The 19349-nt window shown below is 39.1% G+C and overlaps 1 protein-coding gene across 2 annotated transcripts in view; it reads left to right on the forward strand.

Annotated features, from left to right (window-relative positions):
- PDK3 (pyruvate dehydrogenase kinase 3) overlaps window positions 1–12654 on the forward strand; it is a 102594-nt gene extending 89940 nt beyond the window's left edge. For both annotated transcript variants that reach the window (XM_038392577.2, XM_038392596.2), the window contains exon 11: window positions 869–12654. In XM_038392577.2, the coding sequence (XP_038248505.1) occupies window positions 869–1012 (144 nt within the window). In that variant the 3' untranslated portion in view covers window positions 1013–12654. The remainder of the gene's footprint in view (window positions 1–868) is intronic.
- Window positions 12655–19349: the final 6695 nt, after the last annotated feature.

Here is a 19349-nt window from a genome sequence, read left to right on the forward strand (position 1 = left end):
CCTGCTTCCCCACAACCGACCAACACTATCTCAGTCTTGTCTGGATTGCGTCAAGCCAGCTGGCTTTAGTTCTAGATTCAAATTAATCATGTTAGATATAGGGCAGTGGTTCTCAGCAAGTGATACATGTACCCGTGGAGGTACACAGAGGTCTTCCAGGGAGTACATCAACTCATCTAGATATTTGCCTAGTTTTACAACATGCAACATAAAAAGCACTAGTGAAGTAAGTACAAACTAAAATTTCATACAGACAATGACTTGTTTATACTGCTCTGTATACTAAACACTGAAATGTAAGTACAATATTTCTATTCCAAATGATTTATTTTATAATTATATGGTAAAAATGAGAAAGTAAGCAGTAATAGTGTGTTATGACATTTTTATATTTTTATGTCTGATTTTGTAAGCTAGTAGTTTTTAAGTGAGGTGAAACTTGGGGGTACGCAAGACAAATCAGACTCCTGCAAGGGATATAGTAGTCTGGAAAGGTTGAGAGCCACTGATCTAGGGGAGTGGGCCTGCCAAAATAGTTTTTTTTAAAAACCGCATAAAGGGCCCCCTAAAACTTTTTTCTCTTTAACTGCTTTCTTTTTATTCTTTTTATAGCCACCTTGGAGATGGGGAGAATTTCAAAATGGATTTTTTTATGGATTTTTATTGCAATATGGTCAACCCATTTTGAACTGGGTCACCATAAGCATGGTCAAAGTGGTTTCTAAAATATCATGTGTGGGCGTCATGTAAATCATTGAAGCTTTCGTTGAATGCAGAAGTTAGTGTTCACAAAGAGTCTGTTATCATGTTTACCATTTTATTGTACATTTCTCAGCAACAATCCCTTACCATTGTTTTCATTTTATAGGCTCTTTCAAGTGAATCATTTGAAAGGCTTCCAGTTTTTAATAAGTCAGCATGGCGACACTACAAGACTACACCTGAAGCTGATGACTGGAGCAATCCTAGCAGTGAACCCAGGGATGCATCTAAATACAAAGCTAATCGATAATTTACCACCTTTGCCTCTCCCGAAGATGACTTCTGCATTCAGTTTAAAGTCTCTGCTTTGTTCCAAAATCCTCTGAATCATAGTAGCCAATTACTTCCATACAAAGTGCTGTGAGGGCACTGAAATTGCAAAAAACAAAGTGATGAATGAGACTTAAGAAAAGCACTAAGCATTTTTGGTGTAGGCGGTGGTATAACAACTTTACCAAAATATGCTTGGTTGGTTTGGTTTTATATTGACAAATGGGATTGCACTGTGATTGCACTTAAGTACACAACTGTATAGTGAAAGGGTATTATTTCTTAAAGGCCAGTTTTTATGCACAAATAAAAATCAGCAAAATCTATAGAATCCCTTTAATAGTCAATAGCATCTTATACAGCAATATGATGCAACAGACAAGTTCTAACATAGCTGAATATGGGCTTAGAAAATCCACTCTTTGCAGCAGTTTTATATTGCACAGTCAGTGTCATCTGTTACATAAAATCCTTTTGGGCTCTTCAGATCTTATAGCTAGTGACAATAGAGATGCATAGTTCTTAGAAGGTTTCTGTAGCTTTAAACTGATGCTTTCCCCATATTCCCAGATCCATTTGTCAAGTGCATCCAAAAATATATATTCTTGTAAGGCATTGCGAGTTTCACCTCTTAATATGCACCTTAATGTTTTACTGAATTTGCACAAAATGACAAATGATAAATCACATTAATTATTTTAAGAAAAGATTATAAGGGGTCAATGCTTCTCTCCATTCTTGCAAGTAACTCCCATTGATACAAAGGTGAAAGAATAAATTTTATACGTGATGTTCTTTGCCTCTCAGATACTTTTTTGCTTTGTTTTTGGGAAAGCATACCATGAAACCAGTCAGCCAGTCATGTAAATGAATTTGCCTTAAGAATGTTGGTCACCTGGAACCTGATTAGTTGTAAAACGGTAAAAATTTGCAACGTCATTTATCTATGTAGCAAAAGACAATAGTCTGGTAATTTGAATTTGTACTATATGTAGAGTTGTTTCACACTGGCTTTTGGAAAGCATTACTGGTCTAAATATTATTAAACTGGGAGCATAATAGAAACAATGAAGGATAATTAAAAAGAGGAGATGGCTGATAAAAAGTTGATGACTTCTTCCAAGGAGAGAGAGATTCATTAAACAGCATTCTCTAAAATTGGTTGAGAGTTACTTATGAATGTCAAGAAGCTGTACTGTACCAAGTTTCCACCAAATATTGCGGGTCCATAGAGTGTACTATAGAGGTTCGGCATTCTGGTAATATCCTAACTACAAGAGTAAAGGTAGAATGGGTTGTAATGACAACTGTGCTTGAAAATGCACCCTAAGTATCTCTGTGGTGTTTTGATGTTTTTTGAAAGATATTGCAAGATTTTAACTAGACAAAACTTGTTTACTAAAACTCCGCAATATATCCCTTTGTCCTCCTGAATATTTATTTTGTAAGAATTAGTCTGTTAGATAAATAAGGAAAAGGTGAAAACTTCCTGGATATTTTTTTTAAAAAATTAGTTTGAGTTAGAGGAATGATGTTACTCCGCATGTGTATAGCACACTTCATCCAAGGATCTCAAAGCATCTTGTAAGCAATTCAGTCTCTCAGCACCCCATTTTTTGATGCACAAACTGGGAAAAGATGAAGCCCTGATCCTGCAGGCACGTCCACATACTTGCATGGAAGTTAACCACCTGTAAAACGGTGTGCAGTATTGAGGGCCTATGTTAAACGATAATCCCCCGTGGTTGCAGATACCACTGCAAAGAGAAAAAGCTGCCATTCACATGGCACAGCCAAGTAGTTCATCTGTCACTGTGGAAAAATCAATGTAGTCACTGAAGAATACTTTAAATGGCTAGAGCCTTAATTTTAAAGGACACATTCAACCAGAAATCTAGTCAGTTTGGAAAAAAAAAAACCCTGTTCCTGCCATTTTCTAAGTTGCATCTTTGTTGCTGTTTGAAAGATTTCCCCCAAAAACAGATGAACACTAGTCATATAGGGAGACTGTGAAACTGATTATACAAGAAGTGGCAAAATGTAAAATTTGCTTGAAAATATAATTGACTACGAACTTCAAAGAACAGGATAAATGTATGAAGAGTGTAAAATTTTTGCAGTTCTTTGGAAAAAGTCATGTTACGACACATTGAGTGATTTTTAGGTCTAAACTGCTTCTTTGGGGGACTTGTTGGCTGACTGGCTGTTTATAAATGAAAATGAATAGAACACTCTATGCCCAGGAAGGTTAAGCAGAAATTCCCTTTTGTGTAGCAGAAGTACATTAAGAAAATGAATGCAGAAGCCCGTGAGTCAGAAGTGAAGATATGAAGGGCCAGTATTATAATGGCTGAGTCACTACTTTAACTAAAACAGTTTGTTTGGTATTCAAGGCTAATCTGACTACTGAAGAGGATGAGTGCTTTGGTCCTCCTTAAGCAACGAAAGTCTCTGTTACTTGCAGATTGGCCACCAGATGCTCCTTACTGCTCTAGGGAAGAAGAGTTGGTGCCATATATATTTTCTTCACATCCTATTAGATACTTGAAAACTCATGTTCTCTGAAATGGCTGCAGTTGGCAATTTATTCTTTGAATCCTGATAGTGTCCTGCTAGTTCAGAGAAGGGAGATAAGAGCATATTCTACTCTCTTCTCTTTCCACTAGGCACTCCTACTTCCTTTGTTTTCCTGTCATTCTCTAGTCACTCTTGCTGAGTGCAGGCAGATCCCACTCCCAGTGGTTAGTCTCCCTCTCGCTACTCCTGAGGGAATTCTGCGCCAAAATATTAAATATTTTGCACACAATATTTTAATATTCTGCATATTTTATTTGTCAAAATAACAGTACAATCACACCATTTTCAATTATTTGCTGACAAGTATTTTTAAATAAATTACCAAAATAATTGAAAATGGTGTGATTATGTTGTTGTTGTGTTTGTTATTTTTGACAATTAAAATATGCAGAACTTTGCAGAATTTTAATTTTTTTATTTTTTTGGTGCAGAATTTCCTCAGGAGTACCAGGGTGCAATCTGGGTGTGGGCAGCTCAGTGGATGGTCTGAATGCACAGGGGCTTGGCGCGAGGCTCTGGGTGCAGGGAGACTAGGACTCTGCAGGGGGGGCACGAGGTGAAGGTGATTAGGACTGAGTGGGACTTGGTGAGGTGTGGGGGTCAGGGTGCAGCTGGTTGGAGCTCAGTGGGGTGAGGGTCCAGGTCTGGGTGGCTCCTGATGCAAGAGGGAGGCTCAGCCATATGGGTTTGGCGACTCTTTGGGAGGGTTCTGGGTGCAGTGGGCTCCTGACTACAAAGGGGGCTCGGTGGGGGGGGGGAAGGGGTCACCATACAGGGAGTTGCTCCCCATGTCTGCTCAATCCCTGTGAATCTGGACCCCCTCTCCCACTGAACCTCACCCCCCCCCCCGCACCCAGACACACACACACACACACCCATGGTGCAGAGCTTTGTGTAGCCGGGGAAGTTTCTGGGGCTTGATCTGACCCAGCTACTCAGCGCAGGAAAGCGGGAAGGTCTCTGTCCTTCTTCTCCGCCCCCCATGCCCAGCTGAGACTAATGTCCCTGAGTGGCCAGGGCATCCCCAGATCCCCTCCCCCCAGTGATTTACCTCTTCCCCTGGTTGCCTGAACAGATATGTCTGAGCTGCCGGGAGGGGTGAGTGAGCACTGCTGAAGCTTCTCTTTGTTTCCCCACAGAAACTATTTTCTGCAAGGAAGCAAAGGGATTCTTGTAGCTCATTTTTCTGCTGCGCTCCAGTTATGCAGAATTCCCCCAGGAGTACCTCTCCTTTTCTGCCTTACCTAAGCTACCAGCCTACCTACCTGCACAGAATTCACTTCTGCCCCAGGTTTGACCTCCCTAACTCAAGTAATCTCCCTCTGCAGCATGTTGGCCTGAGGGAGTGGAGAGGAATTGTCAGCAGGGGGAAGTTTGATAGGGAGGAGAGTTTCCCAGAAAGACAAAATTGACTTACATACTGAAAAGTTAAGATTGATATTTGTTACAGTGTTGATCCTAGCTAGTGTATCTACAGATTCTGCTCTTATTCATGGGTGTCTAATCCTGTTTTGAATCTTATGAGGCCATTTTCCTCAATATCATGTGACACTGAATTCAAAAGTAAAATTTTATGTAGTGTAAAAATATATTTCTTTTTATCCATTTCCGATGTATAGCCCTCTAAGTTTATTGTATCCCCCTGTCTTGAGTTGCAGAGTGCAGTAGATTAGAACAGATGTCTTCAGCGCTGTCATTAACAAAGACAGAGAGACGGAGCTACACATACTGTCTCCTAGATTCTTCTTGGGAATTTACAACTGACTCTTATACCCTGATGGGATTGGAGTGGTTTAACTTTTTTCTTTCTGGTGTGCATCAGCTGGCATGTCTATCTTGAAATTAATCTAATTTGTAGCTCAAATACCTAATGTTGATAGATACTTATTGAAGTTCCTTTTAAAAGAAAAGCCATAAAACCTTGTGCTCCTTGATTCAGCTAAATTTCTCAATCTAAGGGGTCTCTCAGGGTCACTACTTGGAGATGAAACTTTCAAAGAATAGCTAAATGCTCAAGTAAGTATTGTCTGGGAATTTAGTAAATGGTGCTGTCTTTAGCTGAGTATTTTTCCCCAGTGACCAGCATAGTACCAAAGGAATCTTACGTTGCTGCAGTTTGTGTTATCTTTGGGATAATATTTCAAATGGAGGTCCTGTCCTCCTATGCTTTTGTAGTTCCCTTCACACTTTTTGAAGGAGTATGAAAGTCCTCTCATGGATCAGTAACTGGTTAAAAGATAGGATACAAAGGGTAGGAATAAGTGGTTAGTTTTCACACTGGAATGGTCAGTAGCTGGGCACCCCAAAGATCTGTACTGGGACCTGTGCTGCTCAACATACTCAAAGGATCTTGGAAAAAGGGGTAAACACTGAGGTGGCAAAATTTGCGGATGACACACAATTGCGCAAGATAGTTGAGTCCAGAGCTGACTGTGAAGAGTTACAAAGGGATCTCACAAAACTGGATGACTGGGCAACAAAATGGCAGATGAAATTGAATGTTGATAAATTCAAAGATGATCCCAACTACACATACAAAATGATGGGGTCTAAATTAGCTGTTACCACCCACGAAAAAGATTGTGGGGTCACTGTGGATAGTTCTCTGAGAACATTTGCTCAATATACAGCACAGTCAAAAAAGCTGACAATATTAGGAATCATTAGGAAAGGGATAGATAATAAGACAAATATAATGCCATTATATAAATCCATTGTACGCCCACAGCTTGAATACTGCAGTTCTGGTCACCCCATCTCAAAACAGATATATTAGAATTGAAAAGTACAGAGAAGGTCAACACAGATGACTAAGGGTTTAGAACAGATTCCACATGAGGAAAAATTACAAAGACTGGGACTGTTCAGTAGAAAAGAGACAAGTGAGGAGGGATATGATAGAGATTTATGAAATCATGAATAGTATGGAGAGGGTGCCTAAGGAGGTAGTATTTACTTCTTCACACAAAACACAGTCAACCTGTGGAACTCCTTGCCAGGGGAATCTGTGAAGGCCAAAAATATAACTGAATTCAAAAAAGAATTGGATAAGTTCATGGAGGATAGGTCTATCAATTCCAAGATGGTCAGGGATGCAGGCCTATGTGCTGGTGTTCCTAAACCTCTGACTGCCAGAAGCTGGGAGTGAACAACAGGATGCATTACTCGATGAATTGTCCTGTTCATTCCCTCTGAAGCATGTCATGCAGGTCACTATTAGAAGACAGGATACTGGGCTAGATGGACCATTGGTCTGACCTGATATGGCTGTTCCTGTTTTTAGGATGTACATCTTTGTGTTCTTGCCAATTTTTTCCTCCAGTTATAAATCCTTCATATATCTCCAGTGGATGTATTTTTTTAATGGCCTTAAGTGTTGTGCAGAGTTTGTGTTCACTATGAAACATTAGGTTCTTACAACCTAAGGCTGACAGCATTTCAGTGGGGTGGGGTGAGATCTCACAAGCCAGACAAAGCATTTGGGTGAAATCTTGGCCACATTGAAGTCCGTGGCAAAACTCCCATTGATTTCACCCTTAATGTTTTTATAAAGTGCTTTTAGATACTTACATCTAATGTGCTATAAATTGCAAAGTGAGCTTGATGGATTTAAATCATTTTGTATAAAAAACCCCCCTAAATTTTAGGGTCAAGTATATTTCTCTCTCGACAATATCCATGCCAAGTTGGCTATTGTTAATCATTGTGTGTGTGTTCCCTGGTTGTAGCAAAGATTCTGTGGTTTTATAACAGCTCGTCATCTCCTCTTTCTGGATATTCACTTACTTACAAATGAAAATATTCTAATGTGTTTCAGCGATAAAAGAATCTTCTGCAGGCAGTTTACACTGAAGATGATTTATTTCAGTATTTAATAGGAAGAGGAGTTTATCAACAGGTTACTAAATAAATACAACTGTTAAGTTTCAGAGTGGTAGCTGTGTTAGTCTGTATCAGCAAAAACAAAACTGAGTACTTGTGGCACCTTAGAGATTAACAAATTTATTTGGGCATAAGCTTTCATGGGCTAAACCCACTTCAGGTTTTGCTAGAATTATTTTAGTGCAATCTAATGAAAAACCTGTTGTTGTAAAATAATAATAATAACTGAACAAATATGTATTTACCTTAAAAATTAGTCAATATTTAAAATCAGTAAATGGATATTTAAAACAAGCAACTTAGAACAATATGAGTTTTGTTATTGTCTTAAAAAAAAAGTCTTAAAATCCTTCAGAGTCTGAATCAGTCTCTAATTCACCAAACAGTTCATTAAACTCAGCTTCAGTCACAACTGCACCTGCATTGTCATTGTAGATGTTGGCAGTGTCGTCTTCAGACTCTGATTCTTCTCATCATCAGCCTCTGTTGTGTCATCATCAAATATGGCATTTTCTGACCTGTCGAGTGCATTTCTGATACAGCATTTCCTAAATGATTTTTTCTATCATTTCCAAGGGAATGGACACCCACGTATCCTTGATCCACTGGGCGACCAGATTGATTTCAGGCTGCATAAGATTTCCACCTTTTGTCAACTTCCCCATGCCTGAGCACATCCATTCAGACCACATTTTGCGTATCCTGTCTTTAAAAGATTTGTTCAGACAGACATCAAAAGGTTGTAGAACTGAAGTTAAGCCTCCAGGTATTACAGCCAAATTAGTTTTCATATTTTTTGCCATATTTTTCACCTAATCAGTCTTGTGTGCACTAAACATGTCCCAAACAAGCATAACAGGTTTCCTGAAAAATGCTCCTGGTCTCTTATTCCACACTTTTTCCAGCCATTCAATAGTCCCACTTTCATCCATCTATCCCTTTTCGAGTGCACGTACAATAACACCAGCAGAAAATTTCATGTTTGTAGGCAAGGTTTTTCTTTTAAAAATAACAGGAGGGAGCTTTGATCCATATGCCAAACAAGATAAAATCACCGTAACATGGATTTTTTCATGGTCAGTGGTTTTAATTAAAACTTTTTTCTTGCCAACACTGGTTACCATTCTGTTGCTTCGGAGATCAATGTCATTGGTGTTTCATTCATATTTGCTATTTGTGACAGTTCAAATGCATATTCCTTTCGATATTTTACAATAAACCTTTGGAAAGATTCGATTTTTTTCTTCCAGATCTCTCGGCAGCTTTTGCGCTATCTTTGTTTGCTGACGAAGACAGAGACTATGACAGTTCATGAAGCGAGTACACCAGCCTGTTGATGTGACAAACATTGATGGCTTTACTGACTTGTATTTTGTCATCTTTCAACATTCGCAGAGCACGCAGACAAATTCCAGTTCTAGTGACAATGTACTCATATTGTCAACATTCAACAACCCAATTATTGAGATCTCTCTCTCCAACTCAGGAAATGAAGCGCACCTTGTTGGACATTATTTTCTTGTTCTTGGCATGTCTTTTAATGTTTTATTTTTCGCCATTCTCTTACTTGCTTCTCATTGATACAGAATTCACGAGCAGCGGCGCAATTGTTGTTTGCTTCTGCATATTACTTCTGCGAACAACTTTAAGTTTGAACGCTGCATGATAAGCAGACCTTTTTCTTTTGATTTCACCATTGCTCATTTTAAATACTAGTATGAAAATAGATTATTATTATTATTATTATTATTATTGTAGTTATAGATTTTGTAGGACTTTATATAGGAATATCACCCACTTTATCACTGTCAAATTATTGTTCTTTATTTCAAAGCAGCCCTGTAGATTGGCATGTCTGTGGGGATAACGGGCTATTCCAATTTTATTAGAGATTCCATTGATTCTGCACGTTATATTTTCATATTGGTTTGAGACTTATGAGGTCCATTGGTAGAAGTGCATGAAGAGATCAAATTACACAGTAGCGGACTGACACCAGTGCTACAGTACTATCGTTCATTGTATTTTTCTGATTGGCTTGTAAGGCATAGCATTTTGTGAAATGCATGAGTCAAATGTCATGCAGATCAGCAGCACTGCTCTTTTAGTATTCCTTTCAAGCCAATCTAGTCTACTAAACAAAGTCTTTGCAACTTTAAAAGGCTGCAGTATTGTCATCAATAAATGGGTCAGCAAACTTTGGCTCCCGGCCTGTCAGGGTAAGCCGTTGGCGGGTCGGTACGTTTTGTTTACCTGGAGTGTCTGCAAGCATGGGCTGAGGGGCTCCATGCCTGCAGATGCTCCATGTAAACAAAATGACAATGTATTAGATATTCAATTCAATGATTCCATAATGTTTAAAATCATCAAATATTGGTGTAGACTTGTTTATAACCCCACCCCTGCTCCTTGATGCGTCACTTTTTTACCAAAAATATTCGGCTTATGAACGAGTATATACGGTATATTTCCTGAACCAAATTTAGTTGCTGTTCCCCCAGCATATTCATAGGAGAGTGAGAGTCCCAGGTTTCTTGGCTAGGAATTGGGAAATTACTGCCTAGAATGTGGTAGTACTAACAGGCACTGCCAACACTCCCTATCCTCACCTCAATGTCAGTGGATTCAATTGCAGTGGTTGTTTTAGCTTAAGGGGTCCTGTGATAAATTTAAATAAAGAAAGTTGCCACTTACCAGTCAATTGGTCAATGTGACAGTTTGTAAATATGAAGTGCTCTTTTAAAATATCCAGAGACCACAGCAAAACTCTGATGATGGGTTCCAGAAAAAGCTGTCCTATTAGAGGTACACATACACAATAGCATGTATATAGAAAAAGCATTAGCAAGGTTTATATTGAAGAATATGAAGAATTATGGAGCTTCAGTATTTGTACATGTAATACACCCTCTAAACTTGATGTCCAGCATTTTTTGGTGCAAGGATTACTGTAGGTTGTTTGACTTTTATCTCACTATCTGTTAAATGATTTTGGGTGCCCAACTGGAGGCAACTTGAAGGAGTCTGTAAGCTGGTGGGCCATTTCGCCAGCAAGGGAATGGAAATAAATCGCCAAATCTTTTAAGGCCTTTTCCACACAATCTTCACAAAACAAAACAAAACAAAAAGCCAAATCAGCTGAGAAACACTGGGCAAATAATCTCCAGAGGCTTTGCCTGCCTCAGCCAGCAGGGGAGAGGACACACTCTTCCCTTTATTTCCCCTTTTTACCCAGCTTCCCCTTCTTTTTATATTCTACCCTGAGAAGCCATGTGCTCAGTGGGGCCTGTTAACTCTCTTAAAGACTGCAGATCCAGCCTGATTTCCAAGAGCTGCATGCCAACTCTATAAAAATCAGGCTGCTTTTATGGTGGCTCAAATCACTAGTTGCGAAAATCCTGACCATTTGTATTTGATATTTATTACCAGAAGCCCAGTGAGAATGAGGGTCCCACTGTTGGGCATTGTGCAAATGCATATGAAGAGCCTTGCCCCTGAAAAGCTTGAAATTTAAGTAATTCCTTGCTGTACAATTTAATTTTTCTGATATGTCTTTAAAACTCTTCCAAACTTTCTGCTAAAGTCTCTGGAAACTTGTTGGTAGACAGGACATAGTCCTTCAACCAGGGAAAGATTGATCTCACCATTCATATAAGCAAAAGATAAGTGAATCCCAAGTGAAGCAAAAAGGGGAAGGATGCCATTCTAATATCTTTCTATTGTCTTCACTCCTGTATATCACAGGCTGGTTCAAGCTGTATAAAAAAATTGAGATCTGAATTTACTGGGATCTGGCATGCCAGTTGCTGACAGAAGGAAGGCAAAAGGCAACTGGTGGATATTGCCATTGCTTAAAACCCTGGGTGTCCTGGGCAAAGTGTGGTGTTCTTATGGGTCCTGTGAGCATGTTGGACAGACCAACTGTCATTTTGCATTTGAGAAGAATCCATACAGCCACTTCTGACACTTGATTAGGTTTTGCTCAAGGATTTTTTTAGCCCAAGCAATAATTAAGCCATTAAAGCTTCAAAAGCAGCTTTGGTGATTTGCTAATGTACTGTGACGCTTGCAGGTGGGGCAGTAGAACTTACTTTTCTAGGTGTTGTGTGCATCACCAATGTATCCGAGCACCTTCAAGGCTTTTTCAATTCAAGGCTCTACAAAAATTGCAGATCCTGCAGCCATTTTAAAGAGATGATAGCACTATGTTTCATGTGATCGTAGTGACTCATTTACCTGTTTAATATTAGTGTTCTCTCTCAGTTGAATGGATGCAGTGCCAGCAGTCAGTGTAGGCTACTTCCCTTGTATTTCATTGAGATATAGTGATTCCTTGGCAGTTTAAGTTCCTGCACTTGAGCTGTCCAGAAGCTCGTGTTTGCCTTGTGAAATCCTGGGCTTCATGACCTATAAACTGTAGAAGCTCTGTTGAAAGTTCTGCAGCTGAAAAGGACAAGCATCTGCCCTCTTTTGTGTCTAAATTGAGCCTGTAGCTAGCAAAATGCTTAGAATTCTAGTGCATTCTCTTCTCTGGTAAGTGTGATGGAAACCTATAATGGCAATGAGTGATTTGAGTCTGCAACCTGGTTCTATTACACGTGCATCTTATTTTTAAATTTTATGCATTTTTAAAATAAAATGCTTAACGTAGCAGATGAGGAATGACTGACTTTGGATTTTTGATACTGTCATAGCTAAGAATTAAACAATAAAATGGGACTGAATTTGCAAAGCGTTTTTTTCCCCCTGTGCTATAAATCCTTTTCAGAGACATGCTAATCAAGTTTAATTAGATGTAGCTAGACTCTTGTCGGATACTGTAATTCAGAATAATTTTCAGTTATAGATGGTAATATTTTCTATTGGAATTTTTATTAAGCACTCCAGTTCAGTAATAATAAGGATGACAAAATCAACTGCAGGTAGGTTAATTATTATGAGTATATAGTGGATTATTTTTCATACCTAAATTATTTTAATTTTGAAGACTGAATTTGCACGGAGAAGCATTATTTGTTGTCTTGGAATATGTTACTTACATTTGAGAAAAATAGACTTGCAAAATATTTAAAATTCCAATGTGCAGTATTTATATGTACATCTGGATAGTTTGTCTTGTCACCACATTTTTTCCATAATTAAATGCTATTTCTTTTTTTCTGAGTTGTAATGTTTGTTTTTTTGCATGCATCTTTGTGGCTTTAAATGTTCTTAGATAACATTGGACATTTGAACTGTCAAAATAACAGCAGGCACTTTTCATCTTGAAATTCTCAAACCTCTTTGTAAAGTTAGGTAAGCACGATAGAATTTTCCTCATTGTATAGAAGGAAAAATGGGGGCACATAGGAGATTGTTACTTAACACTTCTGGGGCAGATAAAGGGACTGAAACCCAGGTTCCCTGATTCCCAGGCCCTTTTTCTAACCACTCAACTAAATTACAAGAATAAACATATTGCTAGGTCTGAGGTAACTTTCTTTTTCCTGAAGAAATATTTTTATTACCTGTAAGGAATCTGCATTACATTTCCTCACTGCTTGCTCTTTGGCATCTCAGAGGTAGGAAGCGGTTAATAACAGCATTGAAATAGCAAAGTCTGTCAGTATGTACTATATAATGTCTGACAGTAGCTGTCTTTAGAATAGAGGGCTACCAGTTACAGCAGCAATGTAATTAAGATGTGTAGCTCCAGGAGACAGGATCACATCAAAGACCGAATTTGTGACGCTAGTACTAATCTCCCATTACACTATTCATACATTTTTATTTTGCAAACTTATTTTATGCAATTCAATCTGGTTATTCAGTATGTGGATTTTTTTCTGCCAGTGTAACCAGAAGTCTTAAATAGTAATCAGTTTTAAAATATTTTGTACATGGGTTTTTTTTTGTCTGAAGAATTTTTGTAATAGAAAAATTAAACGTGTAAGCTGTTTGAGTCAAATTTGTCTGTATTTGTAGTGTCTCTTGCCATTGGGGCTGTTCATTTTTGTTGGGGTTGTACTGATTTCTCAAACCGTAGTATAAAATGAAATTAATTAGTAAATTTAATCTGTTACACATTCTCATCAAAAGCATCAGCTGGCCCAGTGACTCATTCCAAGCAATTCATTAGAAGACTATTCCCTATCCACATTTGAGACAACCTGCTCTTGGATCTCTCATTCAAACATATTCCTTTTTATGTGTCTCCTGATCTGAGGAAAGTATGTACCTCATTTGCTTCTGCTGCAATGAAAGTTAGCAAGGCAAAACACTTAAATTGGTAGCTGCCAGCACTTTATTTTACTTTGCTCTTAGTCTAAGTCATTGGAAATTGTTTATGATTGGGGGAAAAAATACAGTCAAATGAACATTTAATCAAGTTAAATTGGCATTGCTCTTTATGACTAAACAAGTAAATTATGTTTTCATATAGACAATCCCACCTTTATTGTAACTTTCAATCCCACCCTTTTAACATTGATCAAGTGTTGCTACTTTTTGTATTACACTGGACTACTTCTTTCAGTGGATAGAAAAGGAGTACTTGTGGCACCTTAGAGACTAACAAATTTATTTAAGCATAAGCTGTCGTGAGCTACAGCTCACTTCATCGGTTGCATGCAGTGGGGAGATTTTATATACACAGAGAACATGAAACAATGGGTGTTACCATATCCACTGTAGTGAGAGTGATCAGCTAAGGTGAGCTATTACCAGCAGGAGAGAAAAAAACCCTTTTGTAGTGATAATCAAGGTGGGCCATTTCCAGCAGTTGACAAGAATGTGTGAGGAACAATGTGTGTGTGGGGGGGGAATAAACATGGGGAAATAGTTTTACTTTTTGTAAATGATGCCACACTATCAGAGGCTTGTTCACCTGCACATCTACCAATGTGATATATGCCATCATGTGCCAGCAATGCCCCTCTGCCATGTTCATTGGCCAAACCGGACAGTCTCTATGTAAAAGAATGGACACAAATCAGACGTCAAGAATAATAACATTCAAAAACCAGTCGGAGAACACTTCAATCTCTCTGGTCACTCAATTACAGACCTAAAAGTGGCAATTCTTCCACAAAAAGCTTCAAAAACAGACTCCAACAAGAGACTGCTGAATTGGAATTAATTTGCAAACTGGACACCATTACGTTAGGCTTGACTAAAGACTGGGAGTGGATGTATCATTACACAAAGTAAAACTATTTCCCCATGTTTATTTCCCCCCCTACTTTTCCTCAGACGTTCTTGTCAACTGCTGGAAATGGCCCACCTTGATTATCACTACAAAAGGGTTTTTTTTTTCTCTCCTGCTGGTAATAGCTCACCTTACCTGATCATTCTTGCTACAGTGTGTATGGTAACACCCATTGTTTCATGTTCTCTGTGTAAATAAAATCTCCCCACTATATTTTCCACTGCATGCATTCAATGAAGTGAGCTGTAGCTCATGAAAGCTTATGTTCAAATAAATTTGTTAGTCTCTAAGATGCCACAAGTACTCCTTTTCTTTTTGAGGATACAGACTAACACGGCTGCTACTCTGAAACCTTTCAGTGGATAGGCTCACTAGTATTTTTTGTGTGTCTTTAAAGGTTTTCCCATGTATGTGAAGTGTGTGGGCACTTAAAATATGAAACCCATTTTAGCATGCTGCACATTGTGTTGTGGTATAGACTTCTCACTGGTATTCTTTTTCTATGTAAAGTTTTTTATTTTTCCTGGTTTGTTTCACCTTGATGTTATGCTTGTTTTATGTTGATAGGCCCACTGTTCTGTAGAAACACATTTAATACATGACTTTGGTCCATGAATGATTCTTTTATATATCTAAGTTAAGACAACTCTGTCATTATATAAGAGTGAGTCATTTTGTTGCAAATAAACTATTTAACCTTGTATTCAGTTAGAGGAACCTATTTTATTCTTTCCTCTCTTCATTTTGTTTATGTTCTTATACCATTCTTTATGCTACATGAGTGGTAGTTTCTGTACTTCTGGATGCTGGTGAACTAAAGGTTTAGTTTTTCCAGCAGGAGACCGGTGACCTTCATTTATCTTTAAAAGAGGCTGGCATCAACAACTCCTAATCTTCTGCAAGATAGTGCCCAATATTTTGCTAAGTACATCACTTTTTGAGAACTACTGTGTATACCGCATCATGTGTCTAAGCCGGAAAGGTTTATTCTGTATTGTAGCACACTAGTTTAACTGTTGTTGCACAAACATGATATCATGCACTTGGGATCTTCAAGTGTGTTTCAATAAGAGTCTGAATCTGCTGATATATTTAAAAGCATTAGATTTTAATATTGCACTGTATGCTTTATTATACAAGTGGTGTTATTTGCTGAAAGTTCTTGTTTTACAATACACAAACTAAACATCTTCATTTTAATGGGGCATGAAAATAACTTTGCCAGTCATAAATTATACCTAAGCAATGTTTGTGGCACTGGACAATGTTACAAGTCTCATGCTTTGAGATAAAAATACCTAAGTACTGAAACAAAAGATGATCCTGTTGCATTGTCCTGGAGCACCATTATTTCAAGCGACTAATACACATGGAGTCACTTTGTCTGGTGGTGCAGTAATGGGCCATCATTGATTGGCTGCATTCTAATTAAAGAATAGACTTGTTTTGTGCACCTACTTTTGAGGTCATTTTTATCCATGTGACTTTAACAGTGAATTGATTTCTGATTTCTCTCTAATTGGGGAACCTAGGGTTTCAAAACTAAAATTCCAAGCAGCTGGCCACTGGAGTAGCTGGCACCAATTTTACTGATGATTGGTATAACTAGATACAAATACTGGACCTGATCCAGCAATCTTTTCTCATATGAATGGTCTCACAGAAACCTCTGGGGCTATTTCATGAGGGAGAGAAATTACGAAACTTGGCCTCTTATTTGAATCACTCTTTGACTTAAAATGAGTTTGTCTCTGATGAAAACTAATGTTAATTCTTAAGCAGGAAAAGTCTTCTGTCACTTTTTACTTATGTACACAGATAGTATGAATATTAAAAAGATTCTCCTTGTTTTCTGTATTTGGAATAGATTAAGTTGAAACAGGCACATCTCTGCTAGGAACAGAATGTGTTCTTCTAATTCACTGTGCAGCTTGGTGATTGTGTATATGTGGAATTTTCCCCTCTGCATTTTACCTCTTTATATGCTTAAAAACAGGAGGATCATTATTTTGAGGTAATAGACTATTTGATTTCTTTATCTGCTTTCTTGAACTGCTGAAGAGTTAGTTTAAAGCTAGGTTTTTTATGAACCAAAAGATTGCATCTTATAACACACATATTCCTGGTGTGTGCCATTAACCATGGGCACCTCTAAAGGAAAACAAAGTGTTTCTGGATCTGATCTCTTCTCCAAACAGAGATTTAGGTTTCATCCCCATCTTCTCGCCCCCTTCCCCCCACCCATGCTGGAAGCTGTTCATGCTTGTTCATGGGGTTCTGGGACTTGATGGCCCCTTCCATGGTCTCTTCCTCCATCTATTCTAATGGAACAGCTGCTCAGTATCCCTGATATATCCATTGAAGTCCATTTGTAAGTCTTATTTTGGGGCAAGGGCAAGCAACATTTTTCCTTATTTTCTTTTACCTTAAAATTTCCAGAATTCTGCCCACCTGCTACTTCTCTGAATTTGTTCCTCCATCCACTTTCATAACAGAGAGTGCTTCTTGGCCTCCTATCTGTGTGGAGGCCCTCTCAGTAGCCACAGAAAGGGCACTCTGCCACAACTACTCCCAGCCCATGAACTCTTGTTTTGCAGTGAGATGGGACTTGGAGTGAGGACCTACACCAGCTGGGATATGAGACTTTTTCACAAGGGCAGGTCAGTCTTTGTGAGCACCTGGGATTTACCATGCAACTGCAGCCTCACCGATGAAGGAATCTTTGGGGGAAAGTCCGTAACATCTTTGCCAGTTCAGTCCCCTGGGAAAACTCCATCATCCTCTTCCACATAGTTATCTGGGTGATGATCACTTGGTAAGGAGTCTGGCATACTTCCTGATTCCCTTTCTTCTCAGGATGTGTGAGAGAAACATCGACTTTCTGACATTTACACTGATTCCCAGAGAGGAGAGCAGTAGAAGCAGCAGAAAAGTCTATGCTCAAGCCTTGTTTCTGAACTGTGCTGCTAGCAGTCAGTCATCAAGAAAAGGGAAAACAAGGGCCCTTTGACACTGGAGGTAGCCCGCCACTATGGAGACCACCTTGGTGAAGACCCAGGGAAAAGCTGTGAGTCTGAACAATAGAACCATGTATTGGAAGTGCCAAGGGCCCACTGTAAACCTCAAGAATCATCTGTGGGTTGGGTGGATAACTACGTGAAAGTAAGTGTCTTGCATGTCCAGTGTTGTAAACCATGTTGTAAACAGGAAGTAGGTGGAGTAGAAGCCTGTCCCTTGGAAGTCTGTGAGCACAGGCTCTATTGCCCCTATCTGTAGAAGGGAATCCACTTCCAGAGCAAGGATACTATCATGAGTGGTCCCGGAGGTTGGCTCAGGAATGTGGATGATGTAGCATCATGAACTCGACTGTATAGCCATTTTTCGAATGACATCCAGGACCCACTTGTCCATTGTTCTTGCACTCCAGGCTGATAGAAAGAGTGTTAGATGACCCCCAAAGGTTCTGGGGTGCAAGAACTGTGGGGTGCAATGTGGCTGATGGCTCCCTAGATGTTTTCAGAAATATCACTTACATGAAGATAGAGTGTGTGATGTCCAGGGCTATGGTGACGGGCCAGGTGGATAGGACCATTGAGTCTTTTGACGCTTGAGGGAAGGCTCATAGGGCCGCTGACGGAAAAACGGAGCTCTGTACTGTTGTGCAGGAGGTGGCAATAGAATTTGCACTTAGGTGCTGGTGTATAAAGGCTCAGTGATCACGGGGTTGCACTAGAGTCTTTGAGTGTAATGAATCATCCAACTTCTGGTTGAAGAGGTGAGATTCATCAAAGGGAAGGGCCTTGACTGTGTTCTGTACCTCCCTTGGGAAACCAGAGGACTGTAACCAGGATCCCCCTCCTCATCATGATCCCTATGGCCACAGTAGTCAAAGACATGTCCACCAAATCTACCATGGCCTGGAGTGTCAACCTGGCAACCAATTTGCCTTCCTCTAAAATAGTCTGGAAATATATGATTTTATGAAAGTATGCCGATGACTGTGAATATAATGTCACTAAAATTTGCTTCATGCAAAAGGTCTCTTGTAAGGTATCATTACAAAGCTTATAATCTACTGAGAGTGGTCATCCTATTTGTATAAATGTATCACTCTTGTATCTGAAACTAGAAATATGAAATATAACTCTGAGGGCCTATTGTAATTATGCAAAGTGTGGGCCATTAATGGTGGTTTGGAATCTTGATGGCTCTCATCAACCAGGACAATTGACTCTGTTTGCAAGCAGGCCTTCCTGTGAGTCAGGCTGGGAGGAATGAAGGCTTGGGGTCTTACAGTGACGTGATCATGTCACCTGAACTGGAATCCATCTTTAACCTGGTGGTTTTCCATTGAGAAGGACAGGTGGGAACCCAGAGGGACAAAGGATTCCTGCCTTATGCAAAAGATATATAAGTGGGTGGAACAGAACAAAGGCGCAGCCATCATGAGAAATCCCCTAGCTACCACCTGAGCTGGAACAAAGGCTGTGCCAGGAGAAAGGATTGTGCCCAGACTAGAAAGGCTAGAAAGTCTGTGAAAGAAATTTATTGAAACATCTCTGGGGGTGAGATTTTATCTGTATTCAGTTTTATTACTGCACTAGACTTAGACTTGAGTGTTTTATTTTATTTTGCTTGGTAATTCACTTTGTTCTGTCTGTTACTACTTGGA

The sequence above is a fragment of the Dermochelys coriacea genome, chromosome 1, assembly GCF_009764565.3.
Source record: "Dermochelys coriacea isolate rDerCor1 chromosome 1, rDerCor1.pri.v4, whole genome shotgun sequence".
NCBI classification, from domain to species: Eukaryota; Metazoa; Chordata; order Testudines; family Dermochelyidae; genus Dermochelys; species Dermochelys coriacea.